At 38.1% G+C, this 14388-nt stretch overlaps 1 protein-coding gene across 11 annotated transcripts in view; it reads left to right on the top strand.

Moving 5' to 3' along the window:
• The window catches only part of LOC107982149 (dipeptidase 1), a 662392-nt gene that overhangs the window by 395448 nt on the left and 252556 nt on the right, over positions 1-14388 (top strand). For all 11 annotated transcript variants that reach the window (XR_004345325.1, XM_032602224.1, XM_031933340.2 and 8 more), the window contains one exon: positions 9564-9633. Coding sequence is in view for 10 of the 11 variants with exons in the window: in XM_032602224.1 (XP_032458115.1) it covers positions 9564-9633 (70 nt within the window). In the remaining variant the exon portion in view is untranslated. The remainder of the gene's footprint in view (positions 1-9563; positions 9634-14388) is intronic.

The following is a 14388-nucleotide window of genomic DNA, read 5'->3' as shown; positions in this document are numbered from 1 at the left end:
TATGCTATCTAATTTTTTAATATATAATCCGACATTAAGATTATTATGTATTATAGTATTAACATTTTATGTATATTTCGTATATTTTAGAATCTTATTTCTTATTAATTTTAATTATTTACTATTCTTAACTTTAAACTATTGCATATTTGATATGATTTATTACACTTGATTATTACAACTATTAAATTGATATTTAACTCTAATTATATTTTAATAGATTAACGGTTAAATTTAGTTTAATGAAAATTTAGGTAATTATATTTATTTACTCATTGTTATATGGAAAGAATGACAGTTTCAACCCAAAGTGTATTATTAATAAACTAATAAACTCGGATTGAAATCTAATTTTTTTTTCTCGGTCTACAATATCACACACACAGACACACACGCGTGCACACACACACACAATGTGGAAAACATAGACACAAAGCAAAGGAGTGTAAGAACCAACCCAACTATGTACTGTGCAAAGGAGGCATAGGGAGAAAAAGTGACCACGCAGCTGGTAGCTATGCATGCCTAGTTTACCGAGCTGGAGTAGAAGCCACTGACAGACAAAGATAATGAAAATAGTGCAGTTAAATATGAATCACTGCGCAACTGCACAGGATCTACTGAGCCAGTATGTTCGTGAAACAAGAATCGACATAGCCATCGTCTGTGCACGATATAGAGACCTGGATAAACCACCGTGGGATATGGACAGTACTGGTAAAGCGGCGATAATGGGCATGCGGAGATGCCACTTTCCAGGAAAAAATGACAAGACGTAATAAAGGATTCGTACGCGCTATGGTCGCAGGCGTACACATTTACAGCTGCTATGCTTCTCCTAACACGTCAATAGAACAACTCAGACAACTTTTGGACCAAATAGTACAGGATGCTGTAGGAAGAAAACCGGTACTGATAGCAGGCGATTTCAACACCTGTGCAGTAGAGTGGAGCAGCCAAAAGACGAACGAAAAAGGATAAGCGCTATTGGAAGCATTTGCCCTCCTCGACTTGGTCTTAGTTAACCAGGGATGTTCTTATACATTTTAAAGAGGAGACGGAGGGTCCATCATATATCTCACATTTGTTAGCAGCTGCCTAATTGGCTCAGTTAGATCGTGGATAGTGAGCGATCATTACACAAACAGTGACCACTAAGCAATAAAAATGGAGATAAGAATATCAAAACAGAGATCGGGGAGGGCAACGACAAAAAGAGTCGGTTTGAAAACGAACGATTATGATGAGGAGACATTCCTGCTGGCTCTAGAAGAAATATAGCTGTCTGGATCTGGGAATGATAAGGTCGAGCAGGTAATGGGAAATATTATCCAAGCCTGCGATGCAACGATGCTAAGGAGAACTCCCAACAATAGACGACAGCAAGTATACTGGTGGGATAAAGAAATCGACGCGTCCCGCAAAGAGTGTCATCGAACCAGAAGACGGGAACAGCGGGCTAGGAAAAAATACTACAAGACTGATCGTGGTAAAGAAATAGTAGACGCCCTAAATAAAGAAATGAGGACTGCTAAATGGATTCTCGAGAAGAAAATTCGAGAGAATAAACGACGTTGCCTGAAAGAGTTACAGGACGAGGTTGAGCTGGACCCCTGGGGGCGACCATACCAAGTGGTAATGAAGAAGATAAAGGATTATATTGTGACGAGACACGAGTCTCGCACATGTAAGGTGACCGCAATAAACACGGCATGCACATCGAGCGCGCACGCGCAACGAAAGACGAGGCCGCACGAGCGCGGAGCGAAACTCCGAAACCCGAAACTCCGAAACTCGAAACTCCGAAACACGAAACTCCAAAACCCGAAACTCTGAAACCCGAAACTCCGAATTGCCGTCGTTAGCACACGAGGCAACCCGGAACACCCGAGCGACATCGAGCCTCGACTACGTGAGCATACGTGACGATACCCGGTGTCACCGTAAAAATCCTAACCAACAAAGCCAGCCGTACGCCGACATCTCACGACTCGCTTTATCTCGGTGCGCACACCGGATAAAGAGAGGAACGAGACGAGCGACGAAGATTTGTGAAGCCGTGCGCACACGACTCCACAAATCCGAGGGATAACCTCAAAACCCCGTTGCACTATCCCGGCTGTTATTGTGCCCACACAGAGCGGTTGAGATCGTTGTTGCACGACACATTCGGATCGGTGTAGCCGTGCGCACACGACTCCACCGTACCGAATGAACTCCTAACCTCAAAACCCGCCACAGCTCCGTCATACTGCCACCGTACCGAAACACCGTAGCCGCAAACACCAAATCATTCTTGTAACGAAATCACGTAGATATTCTTAAAAAATTGTCAACCGCGTTAGTTTAAACAATTCTATTTGTAAAGGCCTTGTATTTTTAATAAGACGCATAATTGATTTCTGTTTCAGCTGGGATTTAACAACTGATTCCAAATTGCTATTCTTTACTTAAGAAATATATTTGTTATTATTAAAAATATAAAAACAGACTCTTTTCTTGCCCCTTTCCCCTATCCAGATCCTGGAACCGACTGACTATCCAGTCTCCTGGGGAAAGTTGAATCGTTACAATATAATTATTATATCCCCCCATCCCAGAATTGCTGGATCCTATCGTGACCACACTGTTTCCCCTTCAACTGGAAGTAACAGCTATTCCTGAAGCTGATGCGAATGTCGAAACCATTCCAGCAATCGCCACAGAGGAATTACTGGCTGCATGCAAAAGAATCGGGAACAACAAGGCTCCAGGCCTGGATAGCATACCCAATATTGCATTGAAACAAGCTATACAGGAACGCCCCGATGTCTTTGTGGACTTGTACAAGTCATGTCTTGAAGAAGGGACGTTTCCTAAGAACTGGAAGACGCAACGCCTGGTGCTACTACCAAAAGTAGATGAGCCACCTAGAGAAGCTTCTTCATATAGACTACTTTGCATGCTGGTCATTTCGTGCAAGATCTTGGAGCGCATAATCGGCGTTAAAATGGACCAAGTCATTGAAAAATTATGCGGACTTGCGGAATATAAATACGGCTTCAGGAAAAAACGCTCCACTCTTGATGCTATAAGCTTAGTAGTTGACACTGCTAGAACTGCAACAGAAGAAAAAAAAATAAAAAGGAAGATTCAAGAAGTACTGTGCTATTATTACACTGGATGTTGAAAATCCGTTTAACTCAGCTAGCTGGGGAAGATACACGAGGCTCTATAGAAAAAAGAGGTACCTGCATATATGAGAAGGATTATGTCTGACTACCTGAAAGACTGAAGGAACCCTTTTGTATGACACAGAGAGCGGCACGATCCATCAAGTCACCGGAGGGGTCCTACAAGGATTAGTGCTTGGCCCATTATTCTGGAACATCTTGTACGATGGAGTACTTAGGCTAGAGCTACCCAAAGGGGCAACGGTTGTAGAGTTTGCAGATGACATTGCAGTAGTAGTAGTAGTAGCAAAGCAAAAGGAAGAGGTGACGGAAATCGCTAACAAGGCAGTAGGTATAATCCACGATTGGCTAAAGCAGACTGGACTTGAGCTTGCTAGCCAAAAAACGAAGGCTACCCTTATATCCAGTAGAAAGAAAATAGAGACAATAACGCTGTCAGCGGACGGACATGAAATAGACTCTCAGCCGACCATTAAGTACCTGGGAATCACCATAGACGTCAGATTAATGTTTAAGCAGCATCTTGAGAGAGCGAGCAATAAGGCAGCAAAAGTCGGTGCAGCGCTATCGCGACTAATGCCAAATGTAGGTGGGCCAATGCAGAGTCGAAGGTTATTCCTAGCCAGTGTAACTACATCAATTATGTTATACGGTGCCCCAATATTGGTGGACGCTATGTTATGAAGTCCTACGCACGAAAGCTGATAACAGTTTATAGGAGAAGTTGCGGGTCGCTTCTGCCTACCGAACAGTATCAGAAGATGCAGTGTGCGTTATTTCAAGTATGCTGCCTATTGACCTTCTAACAACAGAACGAAAGAATATATACAAAGCAAACCAGCGTGGTGACAATACTCAAAAGGAAGTTTGGAAATCTGCAGAGGAACAAACCCTAGCTGAGTAGCAAAGACGATGGGACTCCAGTGGAAAGGGGCGATGGACGCACCGCCTCATACCACGTATTGTTGGCTGGACCAATAGACGACACAAGGAAGTGAATTACTATCTTACGCAGTTTTTGAGCGGACATGGGTGCTTTCGTGCCTGCTTACACCGCTTCAAGATAGAGGACAATCCAAATTGCCCAGTATGTTTGGAAGCAAACGAAGATGCGGAGCATGTCTTCTGCAACTACTTGCGATACGAAATGAAACGAGAAGAACTCAAACGTTACCTTCAGATTAGGGTGACCCCTGAGTCAATGATGACAGCTATGCTAGCGTCGAAAGATGGCTAGTACGTAGGTAACTGAGTTGAGCCCAGACTCCCTCACATGATGCAGAGGAACGTAGGTGTCGGGGTTGAGTCTGTCCAGAGAATGGCCGGTCGATGCTGCTCGAAGTAGACGACCGGACGATGCGGCAGGAAGCAGACAGCTGGACGATGCAGAAAAAAGAAGACAGCATGACAATGCAGAATGGATAAGACGAGTTTGATCCTGAACCCCTAATCACCTTGGTATTGAATATGGGATGTATGAAAATCTCAAACTTTAAATGATTCTTCTATATATTTAGGGGGAATTCACTTGATTTTTTATACTTATGATTTTTCTCATTTTTTTAAGCACAAGATGATTTAGAATATTCAGATTAGATGTGAGAGTATCATAAAACACAAAGCAGATTTTCACTTTAAAGTTATAGTGAGATTGATTCATCTTGGAGTAAGCAATGATTTGTGTCAGTGTGATGATTTTTAACACTTGACATTTCTAAAACTGATTTCACTACATTAATTAGCGTATATTGATAATAATACAGAAAAACTTATGTTAGCTATAAACATTAGACAATTTCTTGAAGGATTGCATAACTTTTTAGAGGATAAATCACAATTATAATACTAAGATACAGAATGGCGAGGATGAGTACAAAACTTATAGTTGTCAACATTTTACCTTGTAGAAGGTGTTTTTCTGAACAAATTTCATAATCTTTTGATAAGTTTGAAACAAACTTATAACGAAATGTTTAAAAATATTCAATTTGAATTACAGCATTGCATAGTTAAAAGTTTAGGTTTGATTTTTGCAAATCTACTACACCTGCACTAAAATGCTTAAGATAATATTTTATGCACTTTGTCTTGAACAAGTTTTAATAACTTTATTTGCAATAAGAGCAGTCGTTTTTGAGTTATTGTTGGAAAACCACATTGTGACCATCATTATTTTTAATAATGAATAAGAAAAGTATTTGACAGCTGGAAAACTAAATTATTTGCAATAAAGCTGCTCAATTACAACAATATCCATTTGAAAAATTTCTGGGACATGATGCTAGGAGTTACATTTTTGCAAAAATTGCTTTTACGCGAAAATACGTCGAATGATAATTTATGCATTTCAATATTTCAAGCAACTTTCAATCACGATGATTGTTTAGTAGTTTTTGAGATATTTTTATAAAACCATGAATTCGCTGTTATTATTGTTAATAACAAACAGAGAATGTATAGAAATGTATGGAATGTATAGAATAGGCACTACCCTAGTAGAATCGGTAACCCACTTAATGGCCAGTTCTTGGAATGGAATCTAAGAACTAAGCAGTTTTCTTTGCCATTTCTTAGGCAGAATGTAACGCTTTTTCTCCAACTTAATGGACAGTTCTTGGATTCAATCTGCTTACCTTGTTCTCAAGTACAAACTGCCCATTAAAGTTGGTCGAGTAACACAGCTGGGTAACACGTGTTTATCACAGTTTGAGGTTAGAATTGGAAAATGGTATCTAGCAGGCTTGGTTTCGAGTTTTTAGTTTAAACGGAGGTATAAAATAATTTTTTGCATCAGATAAAGTTTTGTCTGACCGGAGACTTGAACCTGCACCCTGCACGAGGCCAAATAAGTACGGCCGTGTGCCTTAGCCGACTGAGTCACGCAGACGTTGTTCCATACAAGCCTTACGAGCTTAGCCGTATGTTTAAATTATTCAGCTTACGCATAAATATTAATAATTTTATATTTTACATCCGAAAAATTAATTGATTTATTGATATTTTTAATTCTCAACCATAAGAAATGCCAAAGATATCGCTATTTTTAGGAAATTTAAAATGTCCAGTTTTTCCACATTTTACTAAGCCAGTTTTTGCCTTTACGGCCATTTTAAATGGATGATTTGCTACCAGGGTATAAATATAACCATATAGAGTTAAAAAATCCAGGGAACAATTTAAAAAACACAGAAAGGAAGCTGGCGTCTAAATTAGTATATAAGTAAGACTTCTCTATCTATATTTGCTGAATTCTGATTAGAATATTGACTGTTCTGCTGCTCGATCAGCTCAGCTGGGCTTGCACTGAATAATTATCTTACTGGAATAAGAATATTTTGGAACTACAGGCGGTTTTCTGCCAGTGTCGGCTACTAAGCATGGGCTTTAAAAATTGCCTGTAACTGCATAGCATATGCATATTTGACCCTTGCAGCGATAAAGAAACGGCTGCAAGCCATGAGATGAGAAAAACACTCGAGCACTCGCGCTCCGCACAGTGTTTACTCTCATTAGCTGATCAATTAAATTAACCTGATAAGACATGGCGCGACCGTTTTTTCATTCAAATATTACCGTTGGGTGTACAGCAATCAAGCTTTTTTGCATCTATAATACAACAGATGAGTCAACAGGAGATATAATTTAAATTCTTTTATATTTGTAATATCTATTGAATAGCTTTTGTAATAATTAAAGAATCGTATGTATATCTATATAGCTATGACTGACTAAAAGAAAAAAAGGAGAATCGGAGAGGCGAAATATTAATTTTTTTCGCAAAATCAATTTTCAAACTTAATTATTTTAAAAACAAGCAATTTTCTTAACAAAATAATATGGTAATTAAAAAGATCTTATGAAAATCTTTGAAATTATATATTCATACATAAACATAAACAGGAGATCGAATAAAATATATACAGAATTTGTAAAACGTTAATAGGTTATTTAGCAAATTCAAAGTATAATAGGTCGCGGCGCGCTCCCGACGGCACAGTGTATAAAACTTATACTTATTATTGAGGTGCTACCGCGCCCTATGATTTCCGAGTCTCTTAGTTTCTTTCTTACTGATTTTATGTGATACCATAGGGATATATCCCTATTGTTCATCTTTATCATTATCAATATCTTTGCCATTATATCGACCATGTATCTCTACGTTTATCCTCGACCATGCGTTCTGGTCGGATCCTTGTTAGCTCGTCTGCCTCTGGGATGTTGGTGGTTTCGGTGTCTGCTCGGTGGGCATGTTGGATGGAAGTAGCGGTGTTGGTGTCATTGAAAGCGGTTGGTGGCTTAAGTTGCCTTCCTCCAAGGTATAGGGAGGTTTCAGCCTGTCAATGGAAACCGTCGTGTCTTTGCCATGCACGTTGAAAATAAATGTTTTGTCACTGCGGCTAACGACTTGAAACGGTTTGTCGTATGGCATCTGGAGCGAGTTTTTTACAGCGTCATGACGTATGAAAACATGCCCCGATGTTGCCAGGTCCTTCAAAACGAAAGTTCTCGTTGTGCCATGTCGCATGACGGCTGCTGGGCTTAGCTGTTGCAAGTATTCTTGCAGCTGCCTGATAAGAAACGCCAGATCTTTGGTCTGGCGGTCGTCGTAAGCAAGAAACTCTTCAGTTAAACGCAGAGGTTCATCGTAAACGAGTTCTGCCAAGGTAGCTGTGAGGTTGTCCTTTCATGCTGCCCGTATGCCTAGGAGGACGGTGGGCAGAACCTGTGTCCACGTCTTGCTGGCATCAAATGGCGACGAAGTCCTTCACCGTTCCGTTTGCTAGCGAATGATAAGCGATCATTCGCAGGTGAGCCGTACCGGTTAATCGGCTAAACAATTAGAAAATGTATGACTCGAATTGCCGACCTTGATTGGTGGTGACGCGCCGCGATATGCTTAAGGGCAGATCCAGCCGGCGTAGAAAGCACGAGCGAATGTCTCCACTACCTGGTCCGGTATCGACAAAGCTTCTGGCCAGCGCGTGCAACGATCCACGCACGTGAGACAGTATTTCTGATCTTCAGATAGTGGCAGAATGATAATGTCGATTTGCACGTGCTGCAATCCCGCAGATAGTGACGTGAAATCTCCGATTGGTGACGTAACGTATCGGGAGGTCTTTGACTGTTGGCACTAGATGCAGGCTTGCGCCCATGTCCAACAGTCCGCCTTGATGGACGGCCACGCGTAGCGTTTTGTCATGAGCTTGACTGTGGCTTTAAAACCTGGATGAGCGAGATTGTGCACTGCGTCGAATGCTGCTCTACGGAAAGTCTCCGTGATGAAGAGTCGCGCGGTGTTCGTCGACACATCGCACAGGATTTTGGCGTCGGTCCCTGGAATCTGCATTAGCTTAAGTTGGAGGCCGTGATCTGTCGACTTGATGTTTTGGATCTCGCCTCATTGTGCGTCTGCTAGCTCGCTGTAGTCGATCGGCGTCGTCACTGCTTTGATGCGTGATAAGGCATCTGCGACAACATTGTCTCTGCTGGAGATATGTTGTATGTCCGTCGAGTATTGGCTGATGATGTCTAGGTGTCGGGCCTGCCTGGGTCATGCTTGGTTTTTGCTAAAAAGCAAAAATCTGTGTCTTATGGATCGTGTAGACGACGAACGCGCAAGCTCGTACCATGTAGCAGAAATGTATGATCGCCAGGTAGATAGCGAATAGTTCGCGGTCGAAGGCACTGTAACGGACTTGCGTCGGGCTCAGTTTATATATATATATATATATATCGCTCAACAGCAACAGATCGCTCTTCATATCTATTAAAATATACAACTATTTTTCTCCACACCAAGTCATTATTTTGCTTTACTGGCCTATTGAATTAAGTTTCGATAGACCGTATTTCATTGAAGCACATTTCTACATATATATCGTCGGTCCCTACGAAGAGTAGTACGGTTCAGATTCGCCACGTAGACTAGTACATTTTACATCTTTCCCACATGAAAAAATACAATTGTTATGGAGATAAACAAATAGTCATTTTAGTTAAAATTAATAAAATTTCAATATTTCCAAAGTTGCCAAAAAAATTAATATTAAATCTCATTTTTTGCTAACTTTAAAAATATTGCAATTCTATTAGTTTTAACCAAAATAACCATTTGTGTTTCTTTAAAACAATTGGATACTTTCATGTGGGAAAGATCTGAAATGTACTAGTCTTCGCAGCAAATCTGAACCGTACTAGTCTTCGTAGCAAATCTGAACCATACAACTCTTCGTAGGGACCGACGATATATACACACACATATACATACACTGTATTTATGTTTGCCATGGGATGCTATTATTGATGTGAAAGGATTGTAAAACTTGTTTATTTAAATAAAATATTTAAATTATAAAAATATACTATGTTATATGTATTTTTTAGGGCAACTTGTTCAGTAGGGGAGACAAACTCTACCCAAGGTTTATCTGGAGGTCTAAGCGAATTTGGAAAAGTAAGTAAACATTTGAGAAAACTAAAGAAAAAATTTTTATTTTTTAAAGTTTTTTTTATTGATACATACCTTTTTCCGGAGAATGTTGCCTGCGGTTATAATACAACAAAACTCTTACCTGTATCTTCAGTTCTTGCGACTGCTTTTCTAACTGCCTGGATGCGCAAAGAGCGTGCCGTGGCTTTCTATGATAGTTACGCTATATCAGTAAGTCTAGAGCGCTTTCTCGTTCGCAGACAGCCGGTTACATAAAGCAAATATTCAAAGCATACCTAAAAAATTATTGAGGTAGTATTAAGCAAATCACCATCATTTTTAATAGAACAGATTAAATTAAAAAAAAATCAGAAGATGTGACAAATGACTTACGGGCAGAGACTAGTATTAAAACTCAAGACTTACAAGAAGCTGAATCTATTGAAGAAAGTGATATTAAACTTCTAAAAACGGAAAACATTATGTTGAAAAGGTTAAAGAGTGAATTAACTGAGAAAAATGACCTTTTAAGAGAGAAGTTACAAAACACCATGAATGGCAGTGACATAAAGTTTTGCACATACTCAGATACCATAAACTACTCAAGATCAACACCGACAAAATATCCTAAAATATTCGATAAAACAATGACAGCAATATCGATGTCATATAGTCCGTTATTGATTGTCTCACAACTGAAATAAAAAAAACCGCTGCCAAGTCATTGGCACTTAGCTTCCTCCTATTCTGCTAATGGATGATAATTACATGGGACAATCACCTCATCCTTTATTGATTTAAATATTCGCATTCTTCTTCTTAGAAAAATGTTCAATTACGTAATAGTATATTACTTATTGCTTTGCTCGATCGGGATCGATCTACTTTATGCACTCGTATCGTACACTTTTCTATAAAACTTTTGCAAACTTCGTGCACACGAATTTTTGTGCAATGTGTTATTAAAAAAAATATAGTTGGTGAAATGAAAAATAACTTCTTTTCCCCACTTCAGAATTCAAAAATGGATAAACACGCCAAATTTTGTAGACATTCGTATTCTCGATTCGAAAATATTGCGGTATACATACACTCACACACACACATCCATACGGACATTTTTTAAAAACACGTTATTTGAACTGTACAAACCTCAGAATGTATTTCTAACCTATTTTAGAGAGACTCGAAAATTTTACTATTACAAAGCTTCCTCTAGGAGGAAGCAAAAATTTAAACAAAAAACATCTACGTGAATAAAAATGATGCAGTCATTATAAGCTGTCTAATTGATAAAAGTGCTGAATTGACTGAGACAGTACTTAAAGAAAAACTAGTAGATGAATATCACATCATGTTTATATATTGACAATTATATAAACACGGAAACCAAGGAAATCGAGAATGACATCAATGAAAGGAATTGCAGTAACTTGAAAGGAAAGAACAAGTCCTGCATATGTACAAGAACAAGCATATCAACTTGAATACTGCCCTACTGGTTCCAGTTCCAGCTGAAATCTACAAGCACGTAAGAGAAAATAGCAACAAAATTTTTGTTGAGTACCAACATTGTGAAGCCTATGATTTAGTTAACATCTGCCCAGGTTTCAAAATGCTTTGAAACCCATAAAACAAGTTATTGTGATAAAAACAATGCAAAGTGAATAAACTGGTACTACAGTAATAGACAACATTACACCTATGACTTCAACCTGTACAGTATCATTAGAAAAAAAATTGATAAATATATCGACTCCGTCGATTACCTGATTAAACCTAATTTTCACCTACAACTAAATCAATCTATGACAACATGGAATTAACAAACAGGCTTGAAGTACCTATAGATGTTAAGAATGTTGCAGATAGTAAAATTCAGCAACTGGAAAATAACACTCCAAGCAAAAAAATAAAAAAAAGAACCTCAGCATAACCCAAGACCATATATAAGACGTGATGAACAAATTCTACTGAACCACCCGAACCTACAGTCCTCTGCATTGACACCAGTCAACAGAAGCGCTAAAAACAAAATTAAGAAATAGGTAACGAGAATACTTTTGATTATTTGAAAAGGTTTCAAAATGAATCAATGCAAACCAAAAAGACATGCAGTAATATTGAGAATTTTAATAAAGCTACGAACAATAAAAAGTATATAATCCCGCATATAAATATTTGAAACTGTTTACAATTATTCTGTTTTTTTAATATTTACTAAGCAAAATGTTGATCAAAAAAATGTCCGAGGTAACGTAGCACATTTCTTTTTTTAGACCTTTTTTAGCAAAATGTTGAATAAAAAAATGTCTGTCGTCTTTTTGCACATAAATTGTTTTATAGATTACAGTATAGTTGAAAGAACCCAAATGGAAAAATTTATTAGCACGATAAGGCAATTATACGAAAAACTTTACTGCATTTTAGTACATTTGCGTACGTTCACGTACATTTGCGTACGTTCACGTACATTTGCGTACGTTAACGTACGTTTACGTAAGATTTTGTTGGAATTCAAACATTTTTTAGGCTGTGTCCACAATTGGCCGAATTCGTTAGCGTATTCGTAAATGGTAGAGCTTTGAGTAGTACTGCCAACCTAATTCGGCTTTTGCAAGTAGGCTGTAACTAACCTTAACAGCGAAATTACTTTGGCAGTACTGTCTAAAGCACCACCGTCTACGAATACGGTAACGAATTCGGCCAATTGTGGACATAGCCCTACAGTGGCGTACGAACATATTCCTAAACGTACGCGAACGTACGCAAACGTACGCAAACGTACACAAACTTACGTGAACGTACAGGATTGTACGCATATGCACGTAAAAGTACACGAACATATGAATAAAATAAATATTTGAAACCCAAAATTTTACGGATTAGTGACAGAAACCTTCAACATACACTTGTACGACTAATATAACGAAGTGTCCAACATGTAATGTAAAACCTAATTCAAATGATGATAAAATATTAAAAAGTGTACAAATTATTATATGGGATAAAATATCAATGATTTCAAAATTTGCATTTTAAGCAGCCAATTGTCTACTTCAAGATATATGGAATACAAGAAAAAAACATTTAGTGGTAAAACATTGCTTGTATCAGGAGATTTTAGACAAACTTTACGAGTTGTTCCACCACTGAAAATTAGAAATATGCCAATCTGTGTCAAAACTGTACCAGTGCTGTGCCACGTCTGTGCCAAAGTGTGCCAAACCATACACATTTTGGACATTTTACACACTTATGGAACAGTTGTGGGACAGTTTTGGCACAGCTATGGCACAGATGTGGCATAGTTTTAGCACAGTTTGGCATGAACAGTTTTACTACAATTTTTTACTCAATTTTCGTGTATTATGACACAGTTTAGCACGATATTGGCACAGTGTCTCACGAAATTGGCTAAGTTCGGCATAATATTGACACAGTCTGGCACAGTTCAGCATGAGTTTGGCACAGTTTGGCACAGTTTGGCACAATTTAGCATAAGTTCGGCACAGTTTGATACAGTTTGGCACAGATATAAAATTTTGTTTAAATAAAATGATTGGAAAATAAAAATTTCGTAGCTCATAACCAGAGTTTTAGTGTTCTCATCCAGATAATAACATCTAATTAGGCCCTCATTATTTGAATTTAATAAATTTTAATAATTTTAAACAATGCGATGAAATTTGCACACAATTTCATTAATCAACATTAGTTAGTATGGCAAACTGTGCTAATATTGTGTCAAACTGCCATAAGTGTATCAAATGTCTGAAATGTGTATAGTTCGTCACAGTTTGGCACAGTTTTAGCACAGCTCTGGCACAGTTTTAGCACAGCTCTGGCGCAGTTTTAGCACGGTTTCAGCATAGTTTGGCATAGCACTTTTTTCACTAGTGTCGTCATGGTTGTCGTATAGAAGTTATTAAAAATTTAATTAAACGCAGTTATTTATGGCCAAACTTAAGACGATTGACATTAAATAAAAGTCTTTACGTTTCTGACAATGACAATAACTTTAAGCAATGATTATTGAATGAAGACGTTGTGAAACGTTTTGATTTATATGAAGAAGAAAATGAGTTATTCAAAATGCCTGTTAACATAATAACGATATAAAATGATATTATTAGGGATATTTTCGGAAAGGAAATAAAATTACATGATAAAACATTGAATGATGAAGTTATTTTGGCTTCAAAAAGAAATTATCTCATTAATTTTAATAATAAAATTGTGGTTATAATGGAAGGGCACGCTATTGAATATTTAAGTATAGATACGGCAGAAGACGATGATGGAGAAAATTTATATATTATATTACTTACAGAATTTCTCAATTCGTTAACTGCTAATGGACTTTCACCACACATATTACGATTAAAACTTGGAGCTATTGTATTGTTATTATTATAGTATGCTAACGATGGTATCTGGAATGGGTCGAAGTTAATAGTGAAAAAGTTATTAAAATGTTCAATTCAAGCAAAAATGTTAAGTCGCAAACATATTGGAAAATTAGTTATAATACCAAGAATAACTTTATCACCATCTAAAGAAGATATTAGTAATAGGTGAATAAAATGAAACAAAACTCAGAATATTCTACTTTAACTTTGAATTTATTTTGAGAGCACAAGGAAAGAGGCACGTCCGATCTCCACGAGACGCTGTCAGAGACTAAGGGCTGCTGAGGGCTAGAGTGACCAGCGAGCTATCGGGCCTTTAGATGGCAAAGCTCTCCATAAAATCGAAGACGAGTGACGCGTCGCAGCG

This window comes from Nasonia vitripennis, unplaced genomic scaffold (assembly GCF_009193385.2).
Source record: "Nasonia vitripennis strain AsymCx unplaced genomic scaffold, Nvit_psr_1.1 unplaced0148, whole genome shotgun sequence".
NCBI lineage: Eukaryota > Metazoa > Arthropoda > Insecta > Hymenoptera > Pteromalidae > Nasonia > Nasonia vitripennis.
This window is presented reverse-complemented; position numbering and strand designations above follow the sequence as displayed.